Source organism: Pristis pectinata, chromosome 2 (genome assembly GCF_009764475.1).
Source record: "Pristis pectinata isolate sPriPec2 chromosome 2, sPriPec2.1.pri, whole genome shotgun sequence".
Taxonomy (NCBI): domain Eukaryota; kingdom Metazoa; phylum Chordata; class Chondrichthyes; order Rhinopristiformes; family Pristidae; genus Pristis; species Pristis pectinata.
The window spans coordinates 64343127-64369163 of record NC_067406.1 but is presented as its reverse complement, the minus strand read 5'-3'; the positions used below and the strand labels follow the sequence as shown (position 1 = coordinate 64369163).

At 41.0% G+C, this 26037-nt stretch overlaps 1 protein-coding gene across 2 annotated transcripts in view; it reads left to right on the top strand.

Annotated features, from left to right (window-relative positions):
• The window catches only part of LOC127583639 (phospholipid-transporting ATPase VD-like), a 132726-nt gene that overhangs the window by 79939 nt on the left and 26750 nt on the right, over positions 1-26037 (top strand). For both annotated transcript variants that reach the window (XM_052039833.1, XM_052039841.1), the window contains exons 7-14: positions 136-267; positions 3617-3744; positions 4538-4790; positions 9123-9358; positions 9691-9879; positions 19925-20540; positions 22659-22753; positions 25566-25692. In XM_052039833.1, coding sequence (XP_051895793.1) covers positions 136-267; positions 3617-3744; positions 4538-4790; positions 9123-9358; positions 9691-9879; positions 19925-20540; positions 22659-22753; positions 25566-25692 — 1776 coding nt within the window. The remainder of the gene's footprint in view (positions 1-135; positions 268-3616; positions 3745-4537; positions 4791-9122; positions 9359-9690; positions 9880-19924; positions 20541-22658; positions 22754-25565; positions 25693-26037) is intronic.

Genomic DNA, 26037 nt, shown 5'->3' with positions numbered 1-26037 from the left:
TAATCTTTGGTTCTCATTTTAATACCTGTTTTATGTTGTGCAATTACATAATTATATTTTGTAATTTTACAGTTCTATTTAGCAATATCATTGAATCTTCAATATATATTTATGTTGATTTGTTTACTGAACCAGGACATGAAACAAAAGCAATGATGAATAATAGTGGCCCACGCTATAAACACAGCAAACTAGAAAGACAACTTAATAGAGATGTTCTTTGGTGTGTGGCACTACTGTTGGTGATGTGCCTCATTGGAGCATTTGGTAAGTAGACAAAATATAAATAAGAAGTAAATTAAATGTATCTTTTGTTGCATCAGAATTTCCAAACCATTCCTTTGTAAGTACAGAAAAAATCATGTCTTAGTGTTAGTATGATGTGCTGATTAACCTTAACTTTTAATTCCATTGTGGTGTAATTTCAATAGCATATTTCACGATGCTGTCTTAAATCATTAGAAACTTAAGGTGAATATTTGAAAGGAGTCAGTTACCTAAACCTATAATGGTCATTGTTTGTGTTGTCACTACTTTAGTTCCAGTGGTCAATTAAGATCATATGGAGTCCTAATCAGAATCAGATTTATTATCACTGACATATGAAGTGAAATTTGTTGTTTTGCGACAGCAGTACAGTACAAAGACATAAAGATCTATTAATTACAAAAAATAAATAGTGCAAAAAAAAAGGAATAATGAGGTAGTGTTCGTGGGTTTATGGGTCGTTCAGAAATCTGATGGCAGAGGGGAAGAAGCTGTTCCTGAATCGTTGCGTGTGGGTCTTCAGGCTCCTGTACCTCCTCCCTAATGGTAGTGACAAGAAGAGGGCATGTCCTGGATGGTGAAGGTCCTTAATGATAGATGCTGCCTTCTTGAGGCGCTGCCTTCTTGAGGCACCGCCTTTTGAAGATGTCCTCAGTGGTGGGGAAGGTTGCGTCCATGATGGAACTGGCTGTGTCTATAGCCCTCTGCAGACTCTTGCGATCTTGTACATTGGACACTCCATACCAGGCTGTGATGCAACCAGTCAGAATGTCTCCACAAGAAATGCATAATCCCAGTAGAAAGGAGATTTTGTTTATTCATTTTTATCCAAGATCCAGGTGTTCTCTAGCTAGGCCTACCTTTATTGCCCCCTCCCAGCTGCCTTAGAGAAGGAAGTGGAGAGCAGCCACCTTAAACTACTTGTAGTCCTTCTAGTGAAGGTACTTCCAAAGACCTGTTTGGTTGGGAGGTCCATGATTTAGAACCAGCAATGAGGATGGATGATATATTTACAGGTGAGGATAGTATGCAGGTTGGAGGGGAGCCTGCAGGTAGTGGTGTTCCATTGCACCTGCTGTTGTCCTTCTTGGTGATACAGGTTGCATGTTTGGGAGGTGCTGCTGGAGTAACTGGGCAAGGAACTGTGGAGGGAATGAATATTTAGGGAGGTTGTTGTGATGCCAATCAAGAAGGCTTCTTCTGCCTGAATTGTATTGAGGTTCTTGACAATTGTTGGAATTGCAGTCATCCAATGAAGCAGAGAGTATTCTATCATGCTCCTGACTTGTTCCTAATAGATGGTGAGAAAGCCTTGGGCTGTCAGGAAACGTCACTCACTTTGGGATGTCCAGCTTCTCTTCGAGTCAAGTTGTTTATGTGGCTGGTCCAGTTGAATTTTGCGATAAGTGCTCAAATATTTCGATTAAAAGCAAAACAAAAATGTCATTGCTGGGTAGTTCGAAAGAATTCACAGGAGGTTAAGTCAGCTTCCACCCCTCTGAGGTTTCCATTGAACCCAATGCTATTGGGTCTGCTTTCTCATTCCATACAAAGACTGTTCAAGCTAATCAGTTTCTTAGATTTGTGCTATGAAATCTCCTTTGTACTTGAGACAACTGGGATACAACTGATGCAGTGGCTGTATTGAAAATGAAGGCTCAGAACTTTAAGTTGATGTATTGGGGAATGGAGAGTCACTCATGTTCTGAAGCAATGATCCAATGACTGTACAGGATGATAGGCAAAGATCTGGATGGGTGGAGGTTAGTAAAGGTAGCACTTGAGTATCCAATGAGAAAACATTTCACAAATCAAACTATGAGGCAGCAGACGGTATGAATGAGAGCTCTACAGGTGGTGGGAGTGAATGGGGATATGGATAGGTAGTACTTCAAAGCTGTAAATAGGCAATCTTGGTAATAGACTTCTTGTGCTTTTGAGTCTAAGGACTAGGCAAAACGCCAAGAATTCACAGCTGTATATTTTGTTTCTGTTATCTCACAGAAGCGACACAGGGCCACTGTCCACGTCTAAGTCTGTGCTGGATGTTTTTGTCGAAGCATCACCTCCATCTTAGAGAGTCATAGAGTCGTGCAGCGTGGAAACTGGCTTTTCAACCCACCATATCATGCTAACCAGTAGTATCCATTCATTGTAATCATGTTCCCTTCACTCAGCCCATAACCCTTTTATGCCATTGTGTTTCAAAGGCACATCTGAATACTTAAATGATGTGAGAGTCTCTGGCTCCTCAGGCAGTGCATTCCAAATCTCAATTTTGTGTACCTCAGCTAGGACCCCCTCAGCCTTCCCCACTCCAAGGAAAACAAACCCAGCCTATCCAAACTGAAATACTCCATCCTGGGCAACATCCTGGTGAATCTTCTCTGCAGCCTCTCCAGTGCAATGACACTCTTTGTGTGGTGACCAGAACTATATGCAGTATTCCAGCCGCGGCCTAACTGCTCTTCTCTATCTATGGGTCATCGAGCAGCAGTTGCTGCCTCGCAATTCCAGGGACCCAGGTTCAATCCTGATCTCCAATGTTGTGTGTGTAGAGATTGCACGTTCTCTCTGTGACCAAGTGGGTTTCCTCCCACATGCCAAAGATGTGCTGGTGTGGTTTAATTGGCTACTGTAAATTACCCCTCGGTAGGTTTATGGCAAAAAGAATCAAAAGGAATTTGATGAGCTTGTGTGAGAGAGAATAAATTGTAGGTGTACAAGGAGATGAGGTGGGATTAATGGTATTACTCCCCAGAAACCAGTATGGAACTGATGGGCCAAATGGTCTCGTGTGTACAAGTATAATCTTAGTTTTTGCCTTTGTTGCTTCTCTCTCCATTTCCTTCTTGTCAAAACAGATTTTGATTCCATAGCTCAATTTTCATTTAAAATGTTAAAAACTTATTTCTAATCTTCTCACACTTACATTTACTGCTTCACCACTGGATTCTATTACATGGCACAACACAACTGCACAACATGGCACAATTCATTGAACAGCCCATTTGTTCAAATCTTTTTCTCTCCTCCTAATGCTATTTTGATCACAAATATACGTATTCTGCATTCTTCAATATTAAAAGTTAGTGACAATATTTGTTTGTATCCTTCAGATATACTTTTTCAATTAGTTGATGTCTCCAAACCTAGATTTGTAACTTTTAAATAATTGTTAATGTTGAGGTTAATATTTGAACAACAAAAGCCCTCTGGATCAATCACCTTGCTAGTTAGAAATGCTACCACTGGATGCTGGTCTCGAAACTTTGTTTGCTGTAGTGTTTAAAAATAATGCAGTTAAATTTCTTTGCTATCTAACCTTAATCCTCTTTTTATTGTTAAGGTCATGGGATTTGGTTAAATGGCTATTCACAGGTCCCTACTTTTAGCATTCCACAGCCAGATGGAGAATATACTCCTCCAGCACTGGCAGCGTTCTACATATTCTGGACCATGATTATTTTACTGCAGGTAAGAAGGCACACAAATGAATTAATTTGTATCGATTACTGTTATTCTGAAAATTTAGGTGTCAATTCAAAATCTGACCCCACTGGAAGCTTGACACCCATTGGAAACAGAAAAGAAGAAATTACAAACAGGACACGTTATAAATATGTGCTTTTACGGTTATAAGTGAAAATTTAGAGTTAAGGTCAAGATAGTGATGAACCATGTCCAATGTTCCTCTTAAATAGTAGTGACTTTTTTATACTTTGACTGAGAGCAATTAACTTATTAAAGGTCAACAATTTAAATCTAAGGCCTTAGGTTCTGTATGAGACAACTATGAAAGTGCCTTAAGCAACTGAGTCACTGAGTGCTGACACTTGAACTTCTTGTTTTAGCAAATATTTGCACAAAAATATTAGTCCAATGTGGCTCCAACATTCTAAAAAGCAGCAATGAATGCCAATTCTGCTTCATAAAAAGAAACGGTACCAAGGAAGATCACCAAAGAGAACCTCAGAAATGCTTTGTTTAACAAAGGTTTCATTGGCTAAATCGCAGTTGATAAACTAGCTTTCAGTTACAGTTTGATCCAAAATGGAAGAATTTTTAAAAAAATAGAGTACTTTAAGTTTTCATTATTGGAATTTCACAAAAATTTCAAAGGTATCTGGAACTATGTAACCATACTTTAATTTCAGTGAAAGCAAAGTGATGACATCAGAAATGAGTCAAACTGAAACTTTTCCTAAATAATCTGGTTCAGTGCAAGCCCCCTTTCTGGTTTACATCAATTTGGTTCTTCTATTCGCAGGTGCTAATACCAATTTCATTGTATGTGTCAATTGAAATTGTCAAGCTGGGCCAAATACTTCTCCTCCAGAGTGATATTGACTTATATAATGAAAGCACAGATTCAACCATCCAGTGCCGAGCTTTAAATATCACTGAAGATCTGGGACAGATTGAATACGTTTTCTCAGATAAGACTGGAACGCTAACTGAGAATAAAATGATCTTCTGCAGGTGCACCGTTGCTGGAGTTGAGTATTCCCATGAGGAAAATGGTATGTTGCTCTCTTTACTCTGGCCTCAAAACTTCTATTTACAGATTTCACTAGCATCTGTTGACACTAAAATCCTTGCTAGATTTTAAGGGCACTTAAATCTTCAACAGGATGACCCCACTGTCTGAAGTTATCCATTGAGTTGTGAAAGTGCTGACTAAGAAGGACTGGATGTAATCTCATCTGTGGTGACTTAACAATTGTGATAACTGTAAGAGTGCTCCAACTGGTTTCAGAAGCCTTGAGTTGAAGAGAAAATAAGCCAGGCTTTCTCATAAGCTGTCCAATGATGTGCATTGGCAGTTTGAATGACCTCGCAATGCTCCCAACCAAAGCTCTCACATGATCTGTTGACAGGGCACCAGAGAGCAACTGGTTACTGTAGAACTGGATCAGATCTGAAAGAAAGACAGTAGTTAGATTTACATAGCCCCTTTCACAGCCTCAGGATGTGGCAAATACTTCAGAAACAGTGACGTTTTATTGAAGCCAGACCATTGTCATACTGCGATTATGGTAGGAATTCTGAACATTTGAGTATTCAAATGGGGTGAAAAGAATATGGGGAGAGGGCATCAAAGGGCTAAAAAGAAAACAATGAGAAGAAAACGGTGGGAGCGAAGATGATGTAGTCTATCCAGAGTTGTAGCCAAAATGTGCAAGCTAATGGGCACACAGAAAAACTGAAGAAACAGTGGTTTAGTTAAATATCCTTGTGTGTATTTTTAAAAGATTTTTTTTCCATTCTATGATGTATTTTTTTATGTCCCTCCACAAATTGGCTGTTGCATTTGCCTGTATTTCAGGATTACTTCATTTGTTATGAAGTGTCCAAAAGACATCAAGAGATCTTTAAGTGTACAAGTCCATTACAGATCATTTTAGCAAAGCACTCTTTCTGACAAGGCTTAGTGTTTGGCCTTTTCCTGTGCCATATACTTTAAGTTAACATGAACAGGAATTTCTTTTTTTTTCACTTTTCCCCCATGGTAGTGTCTGTCTCTTGTTCGGTAGTACTCTTAAACTTCATGCCCTGATTAGGATTCCAGAATATAACTATTGTCGGCACAATTGCTGGTTTCAACCTTAACATTTGTGGGTGTCAAAAATTGTGTTTTCAACCTGTTTATAACGTGAAGGGTTAGAAATTTGGTTGCATGTGCTAGACACGCAAAATAGTGGCATGTTCGAGTTGAACTTCACTTCCAAAATTTGGTTCCATTAACTTCAATGAAACTGAATTTCATGGAATGGAAATTCAGAGGAAGAGTTTAACTTGCATGTGTGACGATATCCTGTGTTTACTGCCTGCAACTAACCTAAATGTTCCAACGAAAAATCTCCTTGATAAAAGTAGGAGAGTAGGATTATACAATAATATATTTCTTTTACTGCATCTAACAAAACCCAGGCTAGCCTCGCAAAGCTTAAACTGAAAAGAATTATTCTTCCTGCGTAGTATTGTTATAATTTAATATCCTGTGATGTTTAATCTTAAACGTTATTTGTAAAGCTTATCCACTCAAATTAAAGGAAAACAATGTCACAAAAAAAACTGCAATGATGAGAAATTTGAAATAAGAACATAAAATTATGAAAGTAGAAAGTCTGTGATTTAGTATTAATTAATGTCCTGGTTATGACGTTAATTTGAACCAGGTTGGTCAGGCCAGGAAGGTTATTTATGGAACATATTAAGATGTAAACACAAAAATAAACATGGAAAGAGTACAAATATAAGTTACTTGCCCTTCACTTTTATATTGTGATCAGTATGTTCCTATTTCCTGTATTGTTTTAGATCTTTTAAATAGAATAGAAGAGAAAATATCATGACAATAAAAATCAGAATTGGTTTTATTATCACTGACATATGTTGTGAAATTTGTTGTTTTGTGGCAGCAATGTGCAAGACATAAAAATTGCTATAAGTTACAAAAATAAATAAATAGTGCAAAAAGAGGTATAACGAGGTAGTGTTCATGGACTCTTCAGATATCTGATGGCGGAGGGGTCTTCAGGCTCCTGTACCTCCTCCCTGATGGTAGTAAGGCATGTCCTGGTTGGTGAGGGTTCTTAATGATGGATGCTGCCTTCTTGAGGCACCGCCTCTTGAAGATGTCCTCAATGGTGGGGAGGGTTGTGCCCGTGATGGAGCTGGCTGAGTCTACAACCCTCTGCAGCCTATTTCAATTCTGCGCATTTGGAGCCTCCATACCAGGCAGTGATGTAACCAGTCAGAATGCTGTCTTCTTGCAATAGAAATTTGCAAGTCTTTGGTGACATACCAAATTTCCTCAAACTCCCAAAAAAGTAGAGCCGCTGGCGTGCCTTCATCATTATTCCATCAATGTGTTGGGCCCAAGATAGATCCTCTAAGATGTTGATGCCCAGGAACTTGAGGCTGTTCACCCTTTCCACCGCTGACCCCTCAATGAAGACTGGTGTGTGTTCTCCTGACTTCCCCTTCCTGAAGTCCACTTGGTCTTGCTGACATTAAGTGCGAGGTTGTTGTTGCGACACCATTCAACCAGCTGATCTATCTCACTCCTGTGCACCTCGTCATCGCCATCTAATATTCTACCAACAACAGTGGTATCATCAATGAATTTATAGATGGCATTTGAGCTGTGCCTAGCCACACAGTTATGAGTGTAGAGAGAGTAGAGCAGTGATCCTTGAGCCACATCCTTGAGGTGCACCTGTGTTGATTGTCAGCGAGGAGGAGATGTTCTTCTAAAATAGGAAGCATTGAATTATTAATTAAACTTATGGAAATACAAGTTATATTGTGTAAGCTGTTTCCTGGAGATGAATGAACCTCCTTTTAAACATGGAAAAGAAACTGGAAGACCAGTCTGTTCAACTGATGTGAGACAGATGATTCTCATTGACCTGCAATGATGGGGCACGTGGTGATGGAGATGTAGTCCGCTCTTTGGAACTATCACCACGCATTTAATCTTCTTGCACACAAATCAAAAGCCATCATTCATTTTCCAAGGAAGTATTGTTAAGTTCCATTGAGAATGTAGTATCTGATGAAACTGTTAAAAAGATGGATAGTTCCATCTATAATCTACTCACCATGATACCCTTTATGCCAGACAGCAGGCAAGCTATGTGTACAAACCAATGCATCTATTCTATGCTGATGTCCTCTATTTACATTAGTCACTAGCCACATGTGGCTAATTGGGAATTCAAATGTGGTTAACAACCTTTTAGATTAATAAATAAAACTGAGTAATTGACATTGTAATCAGGCATTTATTCTGCTTTCTGCAATGTCCTGTTCATCATATCTGCACATTGAGAAAATGAAAAGTGCATGAGTGTTTTTTTTATCACTGAATGCTTTATTTCTTTGGTTACTGAACCGTGGTTAATATTTGCTAACGAAATATAGGTGCAGGAATTACCTGTACAACATAAGTCTACGCAAGACATTTTCTACCAAAAAAGATGCATGTAGTAAAAATGAAATTGTCCTAAATACAAGTTGCTTATATCTTTGTGATAGTGCTCTAGCTTTCTGCACATAAGATCTGTAAAGATCTTTCAACCTAGTTTTGTGTACAGACCCCATTTATGATCGTCAAACAAGATTTAATAGCAATCGAGTCCTATTGCATGATGTTTTGCACACAATTTGATTCAATTCTAATGAAAAGTAAGATGTAATTATTGCTGTCACACACATCTGATATGCTAGCACGCAGAGGACCCTGGACAGGTGCAGTGGTGACCAGTGCTATGCAGAACGTGCCCAGGTGTGACTTGCATCATCTACAGTCGTTCTTCTGTGGTTGAAGTCCATTTATTCAGAAACAATTTTTCTTTACAGCATCTGTGAGACCCGTCTCTGTCTTTTATCAGGTATGGGTGTGTGGTTGGGGGCTACCTGAGCAGGTCACAAACTGATGTTGGGACCTCATTTGGAACTCTGAGATAAATACATAATCTGCATTCCTTCAGTCATCCCCCTGTTTACTCTGAACAATCCCCAGCCAGCTACTTATCACCAACCACACCCCAATCTAGGTTTGCGGGTTACTGAATTTCCCAGTGACAGGCCACTGAACAAAGCTTTCATAAGCAGGGGATGAATCATTTGACTAATGTGCCAATAGAAATACTGACTGATTTCAAGGCAGGAATGTTCAAAGAAGCAGGATATTTGATATTGGGTATCGGAGAGTAGAATTATTAAAGTCATGAAATAAATATGATTTGTGGCATTTGTGTGAAAACAGGATGTTGGAATACTTGAGCCATTCCAGTGCACATCTTTGCTTTCATTTTATATTTTGTGCTTTCAATATCCATCAGCAAAAAGATTGGAGTTATATCAGGACGTTAACTTTGAGGATTTATCCAACCCTTTACTGGGATCTGCATATAAGTGTCAACATTCGGACAGCTACAGATCTCTCGCTGTGCTACGGAGCCATAACTCATTGAATTGCTTAACTGCTAATCGATCGACACTGAAGGAGAAAGATGCTTGTGAAGATGAACGTGAAATTACTGCAAGTGCTTCTCAAGTGGCATTCAGCAGCTCAATTGTGAGTGCACCTCGTGTGTGTGTGTCCTCTCATTATAGATATATCCGTTGTATCTTGGAATGTGCAACGATACCACACCAAACAATGTCACCCTCTCACTTGTCCTTTTAAATTGCCATTCTTGCTCTTTCTTCCTCAGCTTGCCAAAGTTCATTGCGCACAAACAAACCTTCAATAGATGTGTGATCACAGCCTATATAGAATCGCTCCTATTTTTCTAAAAATAAAGTAAATTTAGTTCAATAAAGCTTTTCCCATTTCTTCCTCTTTATTGTCTCTCCCCTGCAGGTTTTAGCAGGTCCTTCAGTCTAATAATATATCTTAACTTGCAGGAAAGGGATGTTACACCAGATTCTCGGCTTCTACGGAAATTCGAACGAATCATGTCTCACCCACTTGACCTGTTGGAAGAGACGGGGAAGGAACTGCCCTTGGAATTCACCTACATTGTTGACTTCTTTCTTGCCTTGACCATCTGTAACACAGTTGTTGTGTCATGTCTTAATCAGCCAGGGCAGCGGGTAAGGCCAGCATTCATCTTGTGTATGATTTGTGTACATATGTTTTAAAAGAACTATAAAATCTGCATTTAAGTTAAGAGCTGACTGGTGTAAAGCCCTCCTATTTCGTGATTATATTGGTTATATGTGAAATTAAGATTGTTGGAATAACTTCTCCCATTACAAAACTGCTGATTTATTTATCAATTGAGATTTCCATCAAGAATCACTAAATGACATGTGGAGGAAGCAGAATGTCTTACATTGGTGCTTTGGGGTTGCAGACACTGGCAATAATGAGAAGAGAGAGAACTTTCCAGAAAAAAAGGCCAAAAGTAAAATTAATGAAGCTTCTTGTTGACATTGGGTGCCAGTGTACAAAAACACCCACCTCTCCAGCAGTGGTTTAACATCACTTCGATGAATAGTGAAATTCATGCAAATTCTATGCGTTTTGTGTATTGTCTGAACCTATGTGCCTGTGATGCTGCTGCAGTAAGTTTTTCTTTGGACCTGAACCTCACCATTTTTGTGCACATGACAATAAACTCAATGACTTGACTTTAAGTTGAGAGGGGAAAGATTTAAAGGAGACCTGAGGCGCAACTTTTTCAGAGGGTAGTGGGTACATGGAACAAGCTGCCAGAGGAAGTAGTAGAGGCGAGTACGATTACATTTAAAAGACATTTGGACAGGTATGTGGATAGGAAAGGTTTAGAGGGATATGGACCCAAATGCAGGCAGTTGGGACTAGCTCAGGAAGGTGCCTTGGTCAGCATGGACAAGTTTCCATGCTGTATAACTCAATGACTCTATTTTAATATATTTTTAACCTTGAAGTAAATAAGTTAAATAGTTTTTAAATGTATCTGACTGTCACATGTAGTTAAAAAAACTGTTATAAACTCACAGACAACTCTGCAACCCCACCCCCATCATGAGCATTTTATTCTTGGGGCCTTTGTGTTCCATCTCCCGTGGCCCAGTTACCAGTCAGACCTCAGTGCTGGGCTTCGGTCATAGAGACATACAGCACGGAAACAGGCCATAGAACCATAGAACCATACAGCACAAAACAGGGCCTTCGGCCCACCATGTTGTACCGTCCATCAAACCACTCTCACACTCCCTAACCCCTTCCTCCTGCATATCCCCCCATCCCACACTCCTCCATATGCCTATCCAACAAGCTCTTGAACCTGTCCAATGTATCTGCCTTCACCACCACCCCAGGCAGTGCATTCCATGCACCAACCACTCTCTGGGTGAAAAACCTCCCCCTGACATCTCCCCTGAACCTCCCACCCATAACCTTAAAGCCATGACCTCTCGTCTTGAGCATTGGTGCCCTGGGAAGGAGGCGCTGACTGTCTACTCTATCTATTCCTCTCAATATTTTATATACCTCTATCATGTCTCCTCTCATCCTCCTCCTTTCCAGTGAATAAAGCCCTAGCACCTTAAGCCTTTCCTCATATTCAATACTCTCTAATCCAGGCAGCATCCTGGTAAATCTCCTCTGCACCCTCTCCAACGCCTTCACGTCCTTCCTATAATGAGGTGACCGGAACTGAACACAGTACTCTAAGTGTAGCCTAACTAGAGTTTTGTAAAGCTGCATCATCACCTCATGGCTCTTAAACTCAATCCCGCGACTTATGAAAGCCAACATCCCATTGGCCTTCTTAAGTGCTCTTTCCACCTGTGAGGCAACTTTCAATGAATTGTGAATATGAACCCTCAGATCCCTCTGCTCCTCCACACTGCCAAGTACCTTGCCATTTACCCAGTACTCTGCCCTGGAGTTTGTCCTTCCAAAGTGTACCACCTCACACTTCTCCGGATTGAACTCCATCTGCCACTTGTCAGCCCAGCTCTGGATCCTATCAATATCCCTCTGTAAGCTCCGACAGCCCTCCACACTATCCACAACACTGCCTATCTTAGTGTCATCTACAAACTTACTAACCCAGCCCTCCACCCCCTCATCTAAGTCATCTATAAATATCACAAAATGTAGAGTCCAGAACCGATCCCTGCGGGACACCACTAGTCACTGCCTTCCAATCCGAGGGCACTCCTTCCACCACAACCCTCTGCTTTCTACATGCAAGCCAATTCCTAATCCACACAGCCAAGCTTCCTTGGATCCCTTGGCCTCTGACCTTCTGAAGAAGCCTACCACGAGGAACCTTATCAAACGCCTTACTAAAATCCATGTAAACCACATCCACCGCACTGCCCTCATCAATCTTCCTGGTCACCTCCTCAAAGAACTCTATCAGGCTTGTGAGGCAAGATCTTCCCTTCACAAAGCCATGCTGGCTGTCCCTAATCAGTCCATGATTCTCTAGGTGTTCATAAATCCTATCCCTTAGAATCCTTTCTAACAGCTTACCCACCACAGACGTGAGACTCACCAGTCTATAATTCCCTGGCCTATCCCTATTACCTTTTTTGAACAAGGGGACAACATTCGCAACCCTCCAATCCTCTGGCACCATCCCCATGGACAACGAGGACTCAAAGATCCTTACCAGTGGTTCAACAATCTCCTCCCTAGCCTCTCGAAGCAGCCTGGGGAAAATCCCGTCAGGCCCCGGAAATTTATCTGTCTTAATATTATCTAACAACTTCAACACATCCTCTCTCTTGATATCTACAACCTCGAGAACATTACACCTACCAGCACTCCCTTCCGCGTCATCAAGACCCCTCTCCCTGGTGAATACCGAAGAGAAGTACTCATTGAGAACTTCTCCCACTTCCGCCGTCTCCAGGCAAATTCTCCCACCTTTGTCCTTAATCGGACCTACCTTTACCCTAGCCATCCTCCTACCCTTCACGTACTTGAAAAAGGCCTTGGGATTTTCCTTAACCCTACTAGCCAACGCCTTTTCATGTCCCCTTCTAGCTCTCCTCAGCCCTTTCTTAACTTCCTTCCTCGCTACCCTATATTCCTCACGGGCCCTGTCTGAACCTTGCTGCTTATACCTCATGTATGCTACCTTCTTCTCCCTAACAAGTCGTTCCACCTCTCTCATCACCCACGGTTCCTTCACCCTGCCACTCCTTCTCTGCCTCACCGGGACATATTTATCCCTAACATCCTGCATAAGATCCCTGAACATCGACCACATCTCCATGGTACATTTCCCTTCAAAAAGGACATCCCACTTTACACTCCCAAGTTCTCTCCTTATAGCCTCATAGTTCGCCCTTCCCCAATTAAATATCTTCTTGTCCTCTCTGCACCTGTCCCTGTCCATGACAATTTTAAAGGTTATGGAGCAATGGTCACTGTCCCCCAAATGCTCACCCACCAATAGATCCTTCACCTGTCCCGGTTCATTTCCTAAAACTAGATCTAGCATGGCATTCCCTCTAGTCGGCCTGTCAACATACTGTGTCAGGAATCCCTCCTGGACACATTTAACAAATTCCGTCCCATCTAAACCTTTGGCACTAAGCAGGTTCCAGTCTATATTTGGGAAGTTGAAGTCTTCCATTATAACAACCCTGTTATTTTTGCTTCTCTCCAAATACTGCCTGCCAATCTGCTCCTCTATATCTCTACTGCTACCGGGGGGCCTATAGAAGACTCCTAGTAGAGTAACTGCTCCTTTCTTGTTCCTTAATTCCACCCATACGGACTCTAGAGATGATCCTTCTACAACATCCATCTTTTCCACAGCCGTAACAGTGTCCCTGACCAGTATCACCACCCCTCCTCCTCTTCTTCCCCCCTTCCCTATCCCTCTTAAAACACCGAAAACCAGGAATATTCGATATCCACTCCTCTCCTGACGTCAGCCACGTCTCAGTAATAGCCACGATATCATAGTCCCCCATACTTATCCAAGCCCTCAGTTCATCCCCCTTATTCCTGACACTTCTTGCATTTAAGTAAACACACTTCAGTCCATCTACCTTACTACTTTTATAGCCTGTATTCTGCTTCTCCTTCCCCAAAGCCTCTCTACCTGTTTGATCTAACTTTTCCCCTTCCCCTTCTTCCTCTGACCTACTCCTCCGGTTCCCTTCCCCCTCACAAACTAGTTTAAACCCTCCCGAACCACCCTAGCAAATCTCGCCGCAAGGATATTGGCCCCCTTCTGGTTCGGGTGTAACTCGTCCCCACCTTCCCGAGAAGAGATCCCAATGATCCAGAAATCTAAAACCCTCCCTCCTGCACCAACTTCTCAGCCACGCATTTATCTGCCACCTCCTCCTATTCCTGCCTTCACTATCGCGTGGCACTGGCAGCAATCCCGAGATTGCTTCCCTTGAGGTCCTGTTCCTCAATTTTCTGCCTAGCTCCCTGAACTCACTCTTCAGGACCTCATCCCCCTTCCTACCTATGTCGTTGGTGCCAAAATGGACCACAACTTCTGGCTGCTCTCCCTCCCGCTCAAGAATCCTGTGGACCCAAACAGTGACATCCTGGACCCTGGCACCTGGGAGGCAACATACCATCCGGGATTCATGCTCACTGCCACAGAACCTCCTGTCTGTTTCCCTGACTATTGAGTCCCCTATCACTACCACATGTCTCTTTCCCACCCTTCCCTTCTGAGCAGCAGTACCAGTCCCAGTGCCAGAGACCTAGTAACTGCAGCCCCTGCAGGTCATCCCCCTCAACAGCTTCCATGGCAGAAAACTTGTTACTGAGGGGAACAGCCTCTGGGGTTCCCTGCTCTGTCTGCCTGCCTGACTTCTTCCTCTTCCCTCCCCTGACAGTCACCATTCTATCTGCCTCCTGAACCTCAGATGTACCTGCTCTAAGGGGGGTAACTGTCACCTGATGGACTGTGTCTACATAACTCTCTCCCTCCCTTATGCTGCGCAGTGTTTGTAGCTGCGACTCCAGCTCATCAACTCTGAGCCGAAGTTCGTCCAGCCTCGAGCACTTACTGCAGATGTGGCCATCTTGGACCGCAGCAAGGTCCACGAGTTCCCACATCAAACAGCTGCAGCACAATGGCCCAACTGATCCATGCTGACCAAAATTTGCCCATGTTTGCCCATATCCCTCTAAGCCTTCTCTATCCATGTAGCAGTCCAAGTATGTTCCAAATGTTGCTCATGTACCTGCCTCAACCACTTCCTCTGGCAGCTCATTCCATACACTGACCACTCTCTGGGCGGAAAAAGTTGCCCCTCAGGTTCCTATTAAATCTCTCCCCTCTCCCCTTAAACCAATGCCCTCTAGTTCTTGATTCTCCATCCCTGGGGAAAAAGACTGTGTGCATTCACCTTATCTATGCCCCCTCATAATTTTATACACCTCCTATAAGATCACCCCTCATTCTCCTACACTCCAGTGAATAAAGTCCCAACCTGTTCAATCTCGCTCCATAACTCAGTCCCTCGAGTCCTGGCAACATCCTCGTAAATCTCCTCTGCACTCTTTCCAGCTTAATGGCACATTTCCTATAACGAGGTGACCAAAACTGAACACGATGTTCTAAATGCAGCCTCACCAATGTCTTGCACAACTGCCACATAACATCCCAACTTCTATACTCAGTGCCCTGACTGATGAAGGCCAACGTGGCAAAAGCTTCTTCACCACCTTCTCGACCTGCGATGCGACTTTCAGGGAACCATGTACTTGTACTCCTACATCCCTTTGTTCTACAACACTCTCCAGGGCCCTGCTGTTCACTGTGAAAGTCCTATCCTCATTTGCCTTTTCAAAAAGCAATACCTCACACTTATCCAAATTAAATGCCATTTGCCATTCCTTGGCCCATTTACCCAGTTGGTCAAGATCACTCTTTAAATCCTGATAACCATCTTCACTGTCTATGATGTCATCTGCAAATTTACTATCCATGCCTTGTACATTCTCATCCAAATCATTGATATCAATGACAAATAGCAATAGGCCTAGCACCAACCTCTGGGGAAACCAGTCCAAAAAAACAACCTTCCACTGTCACCCTCTGCTCCCTACCATCAGGCCAATCCTGTATCCAGTAAGCTAGCTCTCCCTAGATCCCATGCGATCTAACTTTTGAAAGCAGCCTACCGTGCGGAACCTTATCAAAGGTCTTACCGAAGTCCATATAGACTGTGCCTACTGTCCTGCCCTCATCGACTTTCTTGGTTACTTCTTAAAAAAGCTCAATCAAATTCGTGAGACATGATCTCCCACGTACAAAGCCGTGCTGACTATCCCTGATCAACCCCTGTCTTTCTAAATGCTTGTATATCTTATCCCTCAGAATACGCTCCAGTAACTTACCTGCCACATATGTTAGGCTTACTGGTCTATAGTTCTCGGGTTTTTCTTTGCAGCCCTCCTTAAATAAAGGCACAATGTCAGCCACCCTCCAGTCTTCCAGCACTTAACCTGCCACTAGTGATGATGCATACAGTATATCTCAGCCAGGGCTCCTGCAATTTCTTCTCTAGCTTTTCACAGTTTCCTTGGATATACCTGATCAGACCCTGGAGATTTTATCTGCCTTCACAAGTTTAAAGACATCCAATACCACCTCTGCTGTAATGCAGACTATCCCCAAGACCTCACCATTAATTATCTCATTGAGGACCTCATCCATCTCCTGCGGCTCCACACAAAGATGTCCACTTTGGTTTTGGAGGGGCCTGTTCTCTCCCTAGTTACTCTTTTTCCTTTAATATAATCATAAAATCTCTTTGGATTCTCCTTAATCTTCTCTGCCAAAGCTATCTCATGCCCCCTTTTTTACCCTTCTGATTTTCTTCTTGTGTATACTCCTACAACCTCTATACTCCTCCTGGGATTCAATTGATCCCAGCTGCCTGTACCTGACCCATGCCTCCCTGTTTTTCCTGACCAGAGCCTCAATATGTCTCGACATCCAGCATTAACTATTCCTGCCCACCTTGTCCTTAGAGTGAAGGGACATGCAGATCTTGAACTCTCAATATCTCACTTTTAAAAGCCTCCGACTCGCCAGACGTCCCTTTGCCTGCAAGCAACCTACTCCAATCAACTTCTGCAAGCTCCTGTCTAACACCATTAAAATTTGTCTTGTCCCAATTTAGAACTTTAACTTGTGGGGACAACAAGGTAGGCCCTCTGTGCCTAGCCCAGAAAGGTGCTGGTTTGATACAGGTGGTGATCCTGGGCAGCAGGTCCAGTACAGCATGATCCAGCTCACTAGCCTAGATTCTGTGGCCAAATGTCAGTGAAACGGTTGAGTTTGTCCCACATAAATGCTAGCCACTTCAAGATTTGCAAAGTTGCTGTCATTGGTCAGACACTGGAAGCCTTGCAGAGTTATGTGTTATCAAATTGGGCATTCTTCCCTTTACTTGAACTGATGGTGGAAATGTGCAATGAAGTGCTTTCCCATTGATTCATTGCAGAGGAATGGCTGCCAGTGACTTTGCAACATTTTACTTTAGATCTTTTTAAGCCTTTTTAGTGCATTTTAAAGTTTTAGAGTAATAGTATATAGCTTATAGAGCTTTTTTTTAAAGTTTTGAAGTTTATTTTTGTTTTAAAACTCTTGAAAGGGTTTTCATTGTTTTTGAGTGCCTGAAACATAGCCATTGATGGTTCTGGGGGGGCTTGGCTTAGTTCACTGTCAGTTTTGTTCACTTTTTTTATGGATGGCTTGCATGTTCTTATGAAGCACCACAACCTCGTTATGAAGGGTAGGGTTATCTTTACCCAACAAACATCTCCTGGGAGGATTACTTGAGGAATTTATTATGGAAATCAGTGACAAGCACTTGAAGATGCAGCTGATTGCAAATTCTACCTCAGAATTGTTGAATAATTTTGATCTTTCATGACTTTTGCAGTGACATTGTTCAGGAAGGATGCAACAAGTGTGTTCCACTTCAATTAATGTAACATTTCCATATTCTCTTTAAGAATGCAATATTCATTACCTTCAATTTGCACTAATGTTTTCAATTTTTACTCCTTTCTTCCAAGAGGGATAGAATTAGATGTGGTAGTTGATACAAGCTTTGAATTTGGTATAAAAAAATTTCAAAATCTATTTTATATATTAAAAAAATCAACTGTACTTTTCCTATCATGATTCGGTTTGGAAATGCATAAATTATGGGACCATGCTTTATCTCCTCAAGGGATTAACACAGTGCCAAGGAAAAGAATAGGAGCGGGCTGCCGGGTTTATGTTGGGAGCAAAGGCAATGCCTTTGATCTTCCCACTGTTTAGCTGGAGGAAATTGTACTTCGTCTAAGATAGAATTTTGCACCAGAACTCAGTTAGACACAAGTATTTGAAGGTCCAGATGGGAAACAATTTCAGAGGAATGAGAACAAGAGATGGACTTTTAAAACATTGATGATTTCAACATAACATGCACCTTAAAATGCTCTGACCTCAATCCAGGACTTCAGTTTGTCATAGAGTTATATAGCTTTTGGCCCACTAAGTCCACGCTGACCAGTGGGGACCCATTTGCTTATAGCAATACCAAATGTTAATGTCCATTGATTTCAGTTGAGTAAGCAATCCAGATGTTGAGTAGCATTTACATTAACCTGCTAAAATGTTCTGTTTTTCATGCTAAAGTAGCAACTGTGTTAGTTTTGAAATTCCCCCTCCATGTCTCCCAGGATCAGTCTTTTAGGGGCAAAATTGTTTTTGCCTACTTGAAGGTTTACTCATTCCATATAGGACTTATTGAGAGGAAATGCCAGGCAGTTTGATGCCATTCAATATGGATACTGCAGAGGAGGAGGATTTCTGTTCACTGGTCTAAGAGAGATTGAGTACAAGCAGATCTTGCTTATTGTTAAACAGGGCAACTTTCTAAACTGTGATGAGTAAATGAAACCTCAGAAAATGTTTGGAGACCTGAGGGGGAAATCTAGATAATTACATATCAGCAATGACTCTTAATATGTGACAAATAATTTTACCTAATATTACTTAAGATAAAGTGCAGAAACAGGCTATTCAGCCCAAATAATTAGCACCAGTGATTATGCTTCATTCGAGCCTCCTCTTGTCTTTCCTCAGTTAACTATCACTTCAATCACCATAACCCTCAGATCCAATCTTCTTCTTCTGCTTGTCTATTCTCCCCTTAAGTGCATACATATTGTTTGTTTCAAGTGCATCCCCCCCCCCCCCCCCCCCCCATGGTAATGTCCACATTGTCGCCACAGATTGGGTGAAGAAGTTTCTCCTATATTCTCTGTGGAATTTCAAGATGACCATCTTTCTAGCTTTGCCTTTCTTCATGTTGAAACATTTTCTCTGTGTCCACTCCATCAAACCCTTTCATGATTTTAAAGGTCTTTATTTGGTCATCTCATAGCCGTCTTTTCTCAAGGGAAAAGAGAGGCAGTTAGGCCATCCACTCCCGAGCTGGATACCTTTGTAGTTCTGATATTATACTTGCAAATTTTCTCTGCACCCTCTTCAGTGCCTATACATCATTTTTAGATGCTGACTAGCTTTGTACAGAGTACCCAAATGTAGGGTTTGATATAGGTTTAACATTACTTACCAGGTTTTTAATTCTATCCTTCTAGAATATGGCCTCGCTAATATGTGGCACAACTTCTAGTGACTGGAGTATTTCCACCTTGACATCCCTTTGATCCTCTACCCCACCTAGACTTGCATTTTCCAAGTGCTAAGTGACTTCCTTATGTCTTTAACGGTATGTTATGCCAACAGCTGCCATCCAACTGCAATCAACACAGCAAGATTTCAGTCGACTGGCTCTAAATGAACCTTATTGTCTCTGATTCTTCCACGTTTGCCCCTCTTGATTACTTGTAACCCTTTCTATTGCACTAAAGGCCTTGCATAAAACATAATTTGCTTTCCAAGGTAAGTATTTCCAGAGTTCAATAATTTTGTATGTCTTCAAGAAAAACAATGCCAAACTATGGATGAAGTGTCAAACATGAAGATTAGTTTGAGATTTTCACTCTTCTATGTTCTTTTTGGGTATATAGATTTTTTTTTAAAAGGAAATAATTTATTTTCATTATTAGAGTGAAGCAGTAGTAATTGTCACTTAAAAGTTATGACTGTTATCTAACTGATCTTAATTTGTGTTCACCCAAATAAAGGTAAGAGTACCTTCGGTCACCAATACTCCAATAAAGTCCTTGGAGGAGATAAAACAAATGTTTCAAAGATTCTCCGTGCCTCGAGTGAGCTCACCTTCTCTTTCAAGTGGAAAAGATACATCTACCGAAAGTCCAAGTACTTTTGCTAGCAGATTATTAAATAGAGTGAAGCCGGCTTCACCCAGTGCACTCAAGGAACAAAATGAAGCTGCTGCTGGATCAGCCAAGGATTTCAAAGCCACTAGTTGTCAAGTTCCAGCTGAGGAATGTCCGGAAGAATCTGATAAAACTGCAGGCAGTTTATCTACGGATCCGGGCACATCTGCAGAGCAATGCAATAATTCTAAATTGCGCTATGAGGCTGAAAGCCCAGATGAAGCTGCGTTGGTACATGCAGCGCGAGCCTACAATTGCACTTTAGTATCCAGGACTTCAAATCAAGTCACTGTGGAGCTTAGCAACATAGGACGATTACAGTTCCAACTCTTGCACACCTTACCATTTGACTCAATTAGAAAGAGGATGTCTGTGGTAGTGCGACATCCATTGAATAATAAAGTAGTTGTTTATACAAAGGGTGCTGATTCAAGCATGATGGATCTTTTGGACAATTCAGGTAAAGATGTACGGATGCTTGCAGTCTTTGTCCTTGCCTATTCATTAATTGTTTGAATTTTGGGTATCTTTTCTGCCATTTTTAAACATTCATAACTTTGGAAATAGGAGCAAGCGTGCTTTTGTAGTAGGAAAATAATACCTATTTTGTTTTTCCTATCATACACTTTAACTCAGTGGAATAGAAAGTTTATCTGACAAGTTTGAGCTTTGTTTGTTTTGTTTGTCACAGGATAGACTGCAAAAGCTGGCTGTTCACCACAGGCACATCAGCTGTTATTGCAAACCAATCTCAAATCAAGAATTCAAACTTAAGAATAGCTTCAGAGAAATGCAATACAAATTTATCAGAGTAAACTGGCCTGAGCAGTCAATGGGTAAATCTACAGATAAGTAGTGAGACGTAGCCAGAGAAATATTTGTCATAACATAAAAATAATTTAAAACAGATAGACTTGCATACTACAGGTACCATTATGAGGCAAAGGATCTATTTGTGGTCAATAATATAGTAAAAGATAATGTAGTTTAATTTAAGGGAATGTGGAAGCCCAACACACTGAAAAAAATTATGAAATGTAACAGAGGGGAGAAATAAGAAAAATATATAATAAAAACTTTCAAGCGAACAAGAATAGTAAGTAGAAATGTGGGCCCATTATGGGAATAGCAGTCTTGTTTAAATTAGTACTTTGTATCTGGAGGAAAAGACCAGCTTTACAAGGAAACTAAAAAAAATAAGTCAAGTTGAAGAACTTAGTGGATTAAATAGTTTTTTTTTAATTGTTGTGAATAAAATAATGAGATGTAAGAGAGACAGTCACCGGAGTATTAAAAGAAAATTGCAGATGTGGTAGTCAAAAATTTTCCAAACTATTGCAAATTTTGGAATTCCCTTCCAGATTGGAAAATAGGAAATTTTATTTGCTTATTTAAGAAAGAAGGGAGAGGGAAACTTTCACTTTCTTAGAGCAAAAAATAAACTGCTGGGGGAACTCAGCTGGTCAGGCACATCTGTGGAGGGAGATGGACAGTCGACATTTCAGGTGGAGACCCTTCATCAGTCCAGATGAAGGATTTCGACCTGAAACGTTGACTGTCCAATTCCCTCCAGATGCTGCCTAACCCATGCGTTTCTACAGCAGTTTGTTTTTTGCTCCTGATTCCAGCATCTGTAGTCTCTTGTGTTTTCATTTTTGTTTAGACATGCCTGTTTAACATTGGGTAAAAGTGTCTCTTTTAAATGTTATCACGGCTTTCTAAAAAAAATGGGTCAAATATGATTAAACAAAGTGAACCCACTGAAGAGGTCAGATATGTGGTGAAGAAACTGCTTTATGTCAATGTGGTCTCCCAGAAAATGTTTAATCAGGTTCTGCATTGTAGGACATTAGCGAAAATAAAAGCAAAATTAAAATTGATGGTTATCTTGCAACATGGGTTGATAATTGGTTGGAAGAAGAATTAGGGGTAAAGGGCTTGCTTTGGGCAGGCAGCTCAGATCTGTAGAGAATCTTATCAAGTCTTCTCAATTATTCACTATATCTATTATTTGGATAAAGGATCCAAGTTTTGGAGGGGTGGGGGGGAGGGGTGGGTGGGAGTGGTGGGGGGGGGGAATGGGTGCACAATAATTGGTATAAATGAAAGTGGGAAGTTACAAAAGGACAGATATGCCAAATAACAAATTAGGCAGGCTGCAGTTGAAGGTAGGTAATACAGGTTTGTGTGTTCACTCACAAGAAAGGCAAATGTAATAACTTCTTAATGGGTAGAAAAAGGAGCTTTGGAAGATCAAAGATTTTAGGTGTGCATTTCCAAAGCTACCTGCTAGGACATGGGGATGTATCTTGGATACACTGGCAATTTTCCATCAACAAATCCATGAGCATTGTAGTCAGATCAATGGAGGAAAAAATTATCCCACAATCCTTCATTTATTTCTGAAATAATGCATGTCTGATGTAACTTTTCCTTTGCCCCCAAATAATCTGTTTTCAATGGTAACATGGTACATATTTGGTTGTCTTTGAAAAGGAATCAAATAAAGCTTCTGTTCCACAGGTTAGTTCCTAGGTTTTGGAACTCATTCTTCACTGACTCCTGTTTTTTTTTGCAGGTCACAGACATCAGAAAGCAATTCAGGAAAAGACACAGAATTACTTAGATGAATATGCCAAGGATGGTCTCCGTACTCTTTGCATTGCTAAGAAGGTATAGAAGAATGAACAGACAACATTAATATTGCTGATAAAATCATGCACAATTTGTCATCTTTTTGCAAGGGAATGACAAATCACAGTGAGGGAACTGAAATTAGCATGCAAGAACAATGCTTTGAGTCAACATTATCACAGCTTATTACTGAATTGAAAACATCTGTTTTATGGTCTGTATTTTAAAAATATAGTGTGATAAATTACTATTTCCTGTGTATTAACCAACTGTTTTTTTTATTTGACAATGGACTAATGTTATTGCCAATGGGAGAGAGCTCCAGCCTATATAATCCCTGGAAGAAAATAAGTTAGAATACAATGTCAAATTCTGAGTTATGTGCATATTGTATTGGTTGGGATTACTGGTAATAGTAACCACCTAGCAATAGAGGGAGAGAAAAAACTGCTTCCAAGCTTCCCCTTTCAAATTTGAGGAATGGCTCAGAGGTACTTGAGAGTGGTTCAGTAACCACTTTCCTGCAGTCTCTCGAGTGCAGTAGGAATGTTCAAATAATCAAGCAGCTAAAATATGAGGCTTAAGGGAGCTGGTGTAGGAATCTGTGTTCTGTTGCAGCTTGGCTCTTAGCACTTATCGTGTTAGCATGCAATCAATTTTCTTCAAGTTGCTCAGTTTTATATAAATCTTGTCACATGACATCAGCTTCAACAAAAAACAAGTTTATGCTCTGAATTGCCAATTGGACTAATGCCCAGATTCACTGCAAAAGCTCAGAACGTTATTTCCTATGTTTCACGAATGTGGTGATAACTCACTGTGTGGACTGCTGGTTCAGTGTGAATTCTTTTCCCAAAGTGCTGGTGTGCACCAATTTCAGCATCAATTTGTTTGTCAGGCCTATTTATTATAAACAGATTTCAAACAAGATTGCATCAAACACCAGTAGTTCCTGTGTCAAGTTTAGGCAAGCTAGATTTAATTTTCTTTTAAACAAATGCTTAATTTTCAGTGTCTGAATTTTTAATAGTTGCCGCATTTATCTGTTGTACTGGATAAAGAGGTAAGAGAGAATAGGTGGAACTGAAACAAACGTTCAGTAGATCCCACCAAAATGGAAGACGTATGGGTTTGTTCAGTAGCACCATCTACTTGGATGAAGTAATTGAAGTTAAAGGAGAAGTTATTGGATGTGAAAGCAAGGTCAGGCAGACAGAAGAGGCTAGTGAAGGAAGGAACTGATGAGGCTTCTATACAAGGAAGAAGTATAGAGTCCTCAGGCTCTCTTGGTTGTGGATGGAGGTGTAGAGAGAGGGCATCCATAGTGTAAGTGAGGAGCTTGGGACCAAGAAACTGGGAAAATGGTGGAAGATATCAAAGAGATTGGACAAATGGAGACTGCATAAAGCAGTTCAAGATGGGAAGAAATGAGTTCAAAGGGGTACAACAGTTTACTAAGACAGTCCTTGAGGATCTTAAGGAAAGGTAGAAGTGCCTTTATGTATTTTGTGTACTACAAGGTTGGAAGCTGTGGAGGGAATATCGTCAAAGGGTGTAAGGTCAATGAAAGGGAAATGAGGGCCATGCAATCAGTGATGAGGTTGCAGTCCAGAGGGCAATGTAAGGAGGCAACAAGGATTAATTACCCAATCTCCAGGAAGTCAGAAGAAGGAAGGTGACCAGGACTTCATTACTCCCCTCTTCCTTCCACCTGAACCTGTTCTGTTCTATTTACTTTTTCATTTTGGTTTTCACTCCAGATCTGTCCATTACTTTCATCTATCTTTTTTTTCTCCATATCACTCGCAGGCTTTTCTAATCTGCCTCCACCCCCCTTGGAGCTTGGCATCATCTTACCCATCTCCACACTCTCCCTTCTCTACCCTAACCAATCGTTATTTCCTACACTTTATTGTTCTATTTTTGTTCTAATTGATTGCTCTTTGCATAAACCAACAAATAAACTCTGTGCCTTTCTTGGCCTTGTCTTGAGCTTAATAAAGGCACCTGTTGCTATCTCCTATGACAGTAACCCCAAACCCCCAACCTCTCCCACCCCACCCCACCAATCTTTCTGCCTAGTTTTCCTACTGAGAGCTAACCTCACTAAATTCTTTCTTTTTCTACTCATCTACCCACTGCTTCCTCTTTGGATCCCATTGGTTTTCATATTAATCTCTAAAATGTTCATTCACTCATTAACAATTATCATTGATATCTATTTGATGACATCCTGTACTGTGACAGCAATGTTAACCCTGTTTGTCCTCCTCAATCACTCCAGCAATCTTTGACACAATCATATACTTTGTCATATTCTAATGTTTCTACTCTGGCTTCGACTGTTATGGGACTTGCATTATAATTTATCTCATTGTACCAGAGGATATCCAGAAATACTTTTTTTTCCCACCCTCACACTATTTTACCCATGGACTCTATCAGAATCTGCAATAAGTCTGCCCTCTTCCTCGTCATCTTGGCATATGGTGTCATCAGCTGGAGGCACCATCTAATGTGCTGTAATTTGGAGAAAGGTGCTGACTTGTTTAAATTGTTGACACTCTTTTAGGCTTCGTTGATTTTTCAGAAATATGCACCATCCTGAACAAAACTGATCATTCTGTGCATTTCTAATGGTGGCCATAAGCAAATTGAGAAAGGTGAAAGGAAACCAGGTATTAATCTAACTATGCATAAGCCAACAAACAATGACATAATGGTTTTCATGTAGTTTCCTATTAATGACAGGTTAACCGTGTAAAGATTTTATAGTGCTGGTTGGCTTCCATGTTCAGTGATTGTTGGGTTTTTGACCTCATAACTAAACCTTATAAATTTTTCTCTGCAGGTGATGAATGATGCTGAATATGCAGAATGGCTAAAATTCCACCTCTCAGCAGAGACTAGTATTGACAACCAAGAGGAGCTCCTACTTGAATCAGCTCTTAAACTTGAAACTAACCTGACTCTGCTAGGTAAAGTTCAAAATCATATTGAGAATTTGGAAGTACTTCTCTGGTTTAGCGGGCACTGGTTAACTCCAAGAACTACTTAACACAGTTCCAGCAGTGTGTGTCACCTTAACTGTTTACATTCTTATCCAAGCACGTAGGGTTTGTTTAAAAAATGAGTATGGGTCTTAACGTTCAGTTTAGAACTTAATTGTTCACTATTATTGCTATTCCAACATTGTGAGTGTTGGAACAAATCAATTTTTGGGAAATAATTTTAAGACAACTGGCAGGATCTTAAGGACTATGTCATCACTGGAAGTGCACGCAGGTGATCAGGGCTTCACACCTTGCCCCCCCATCCCTCCA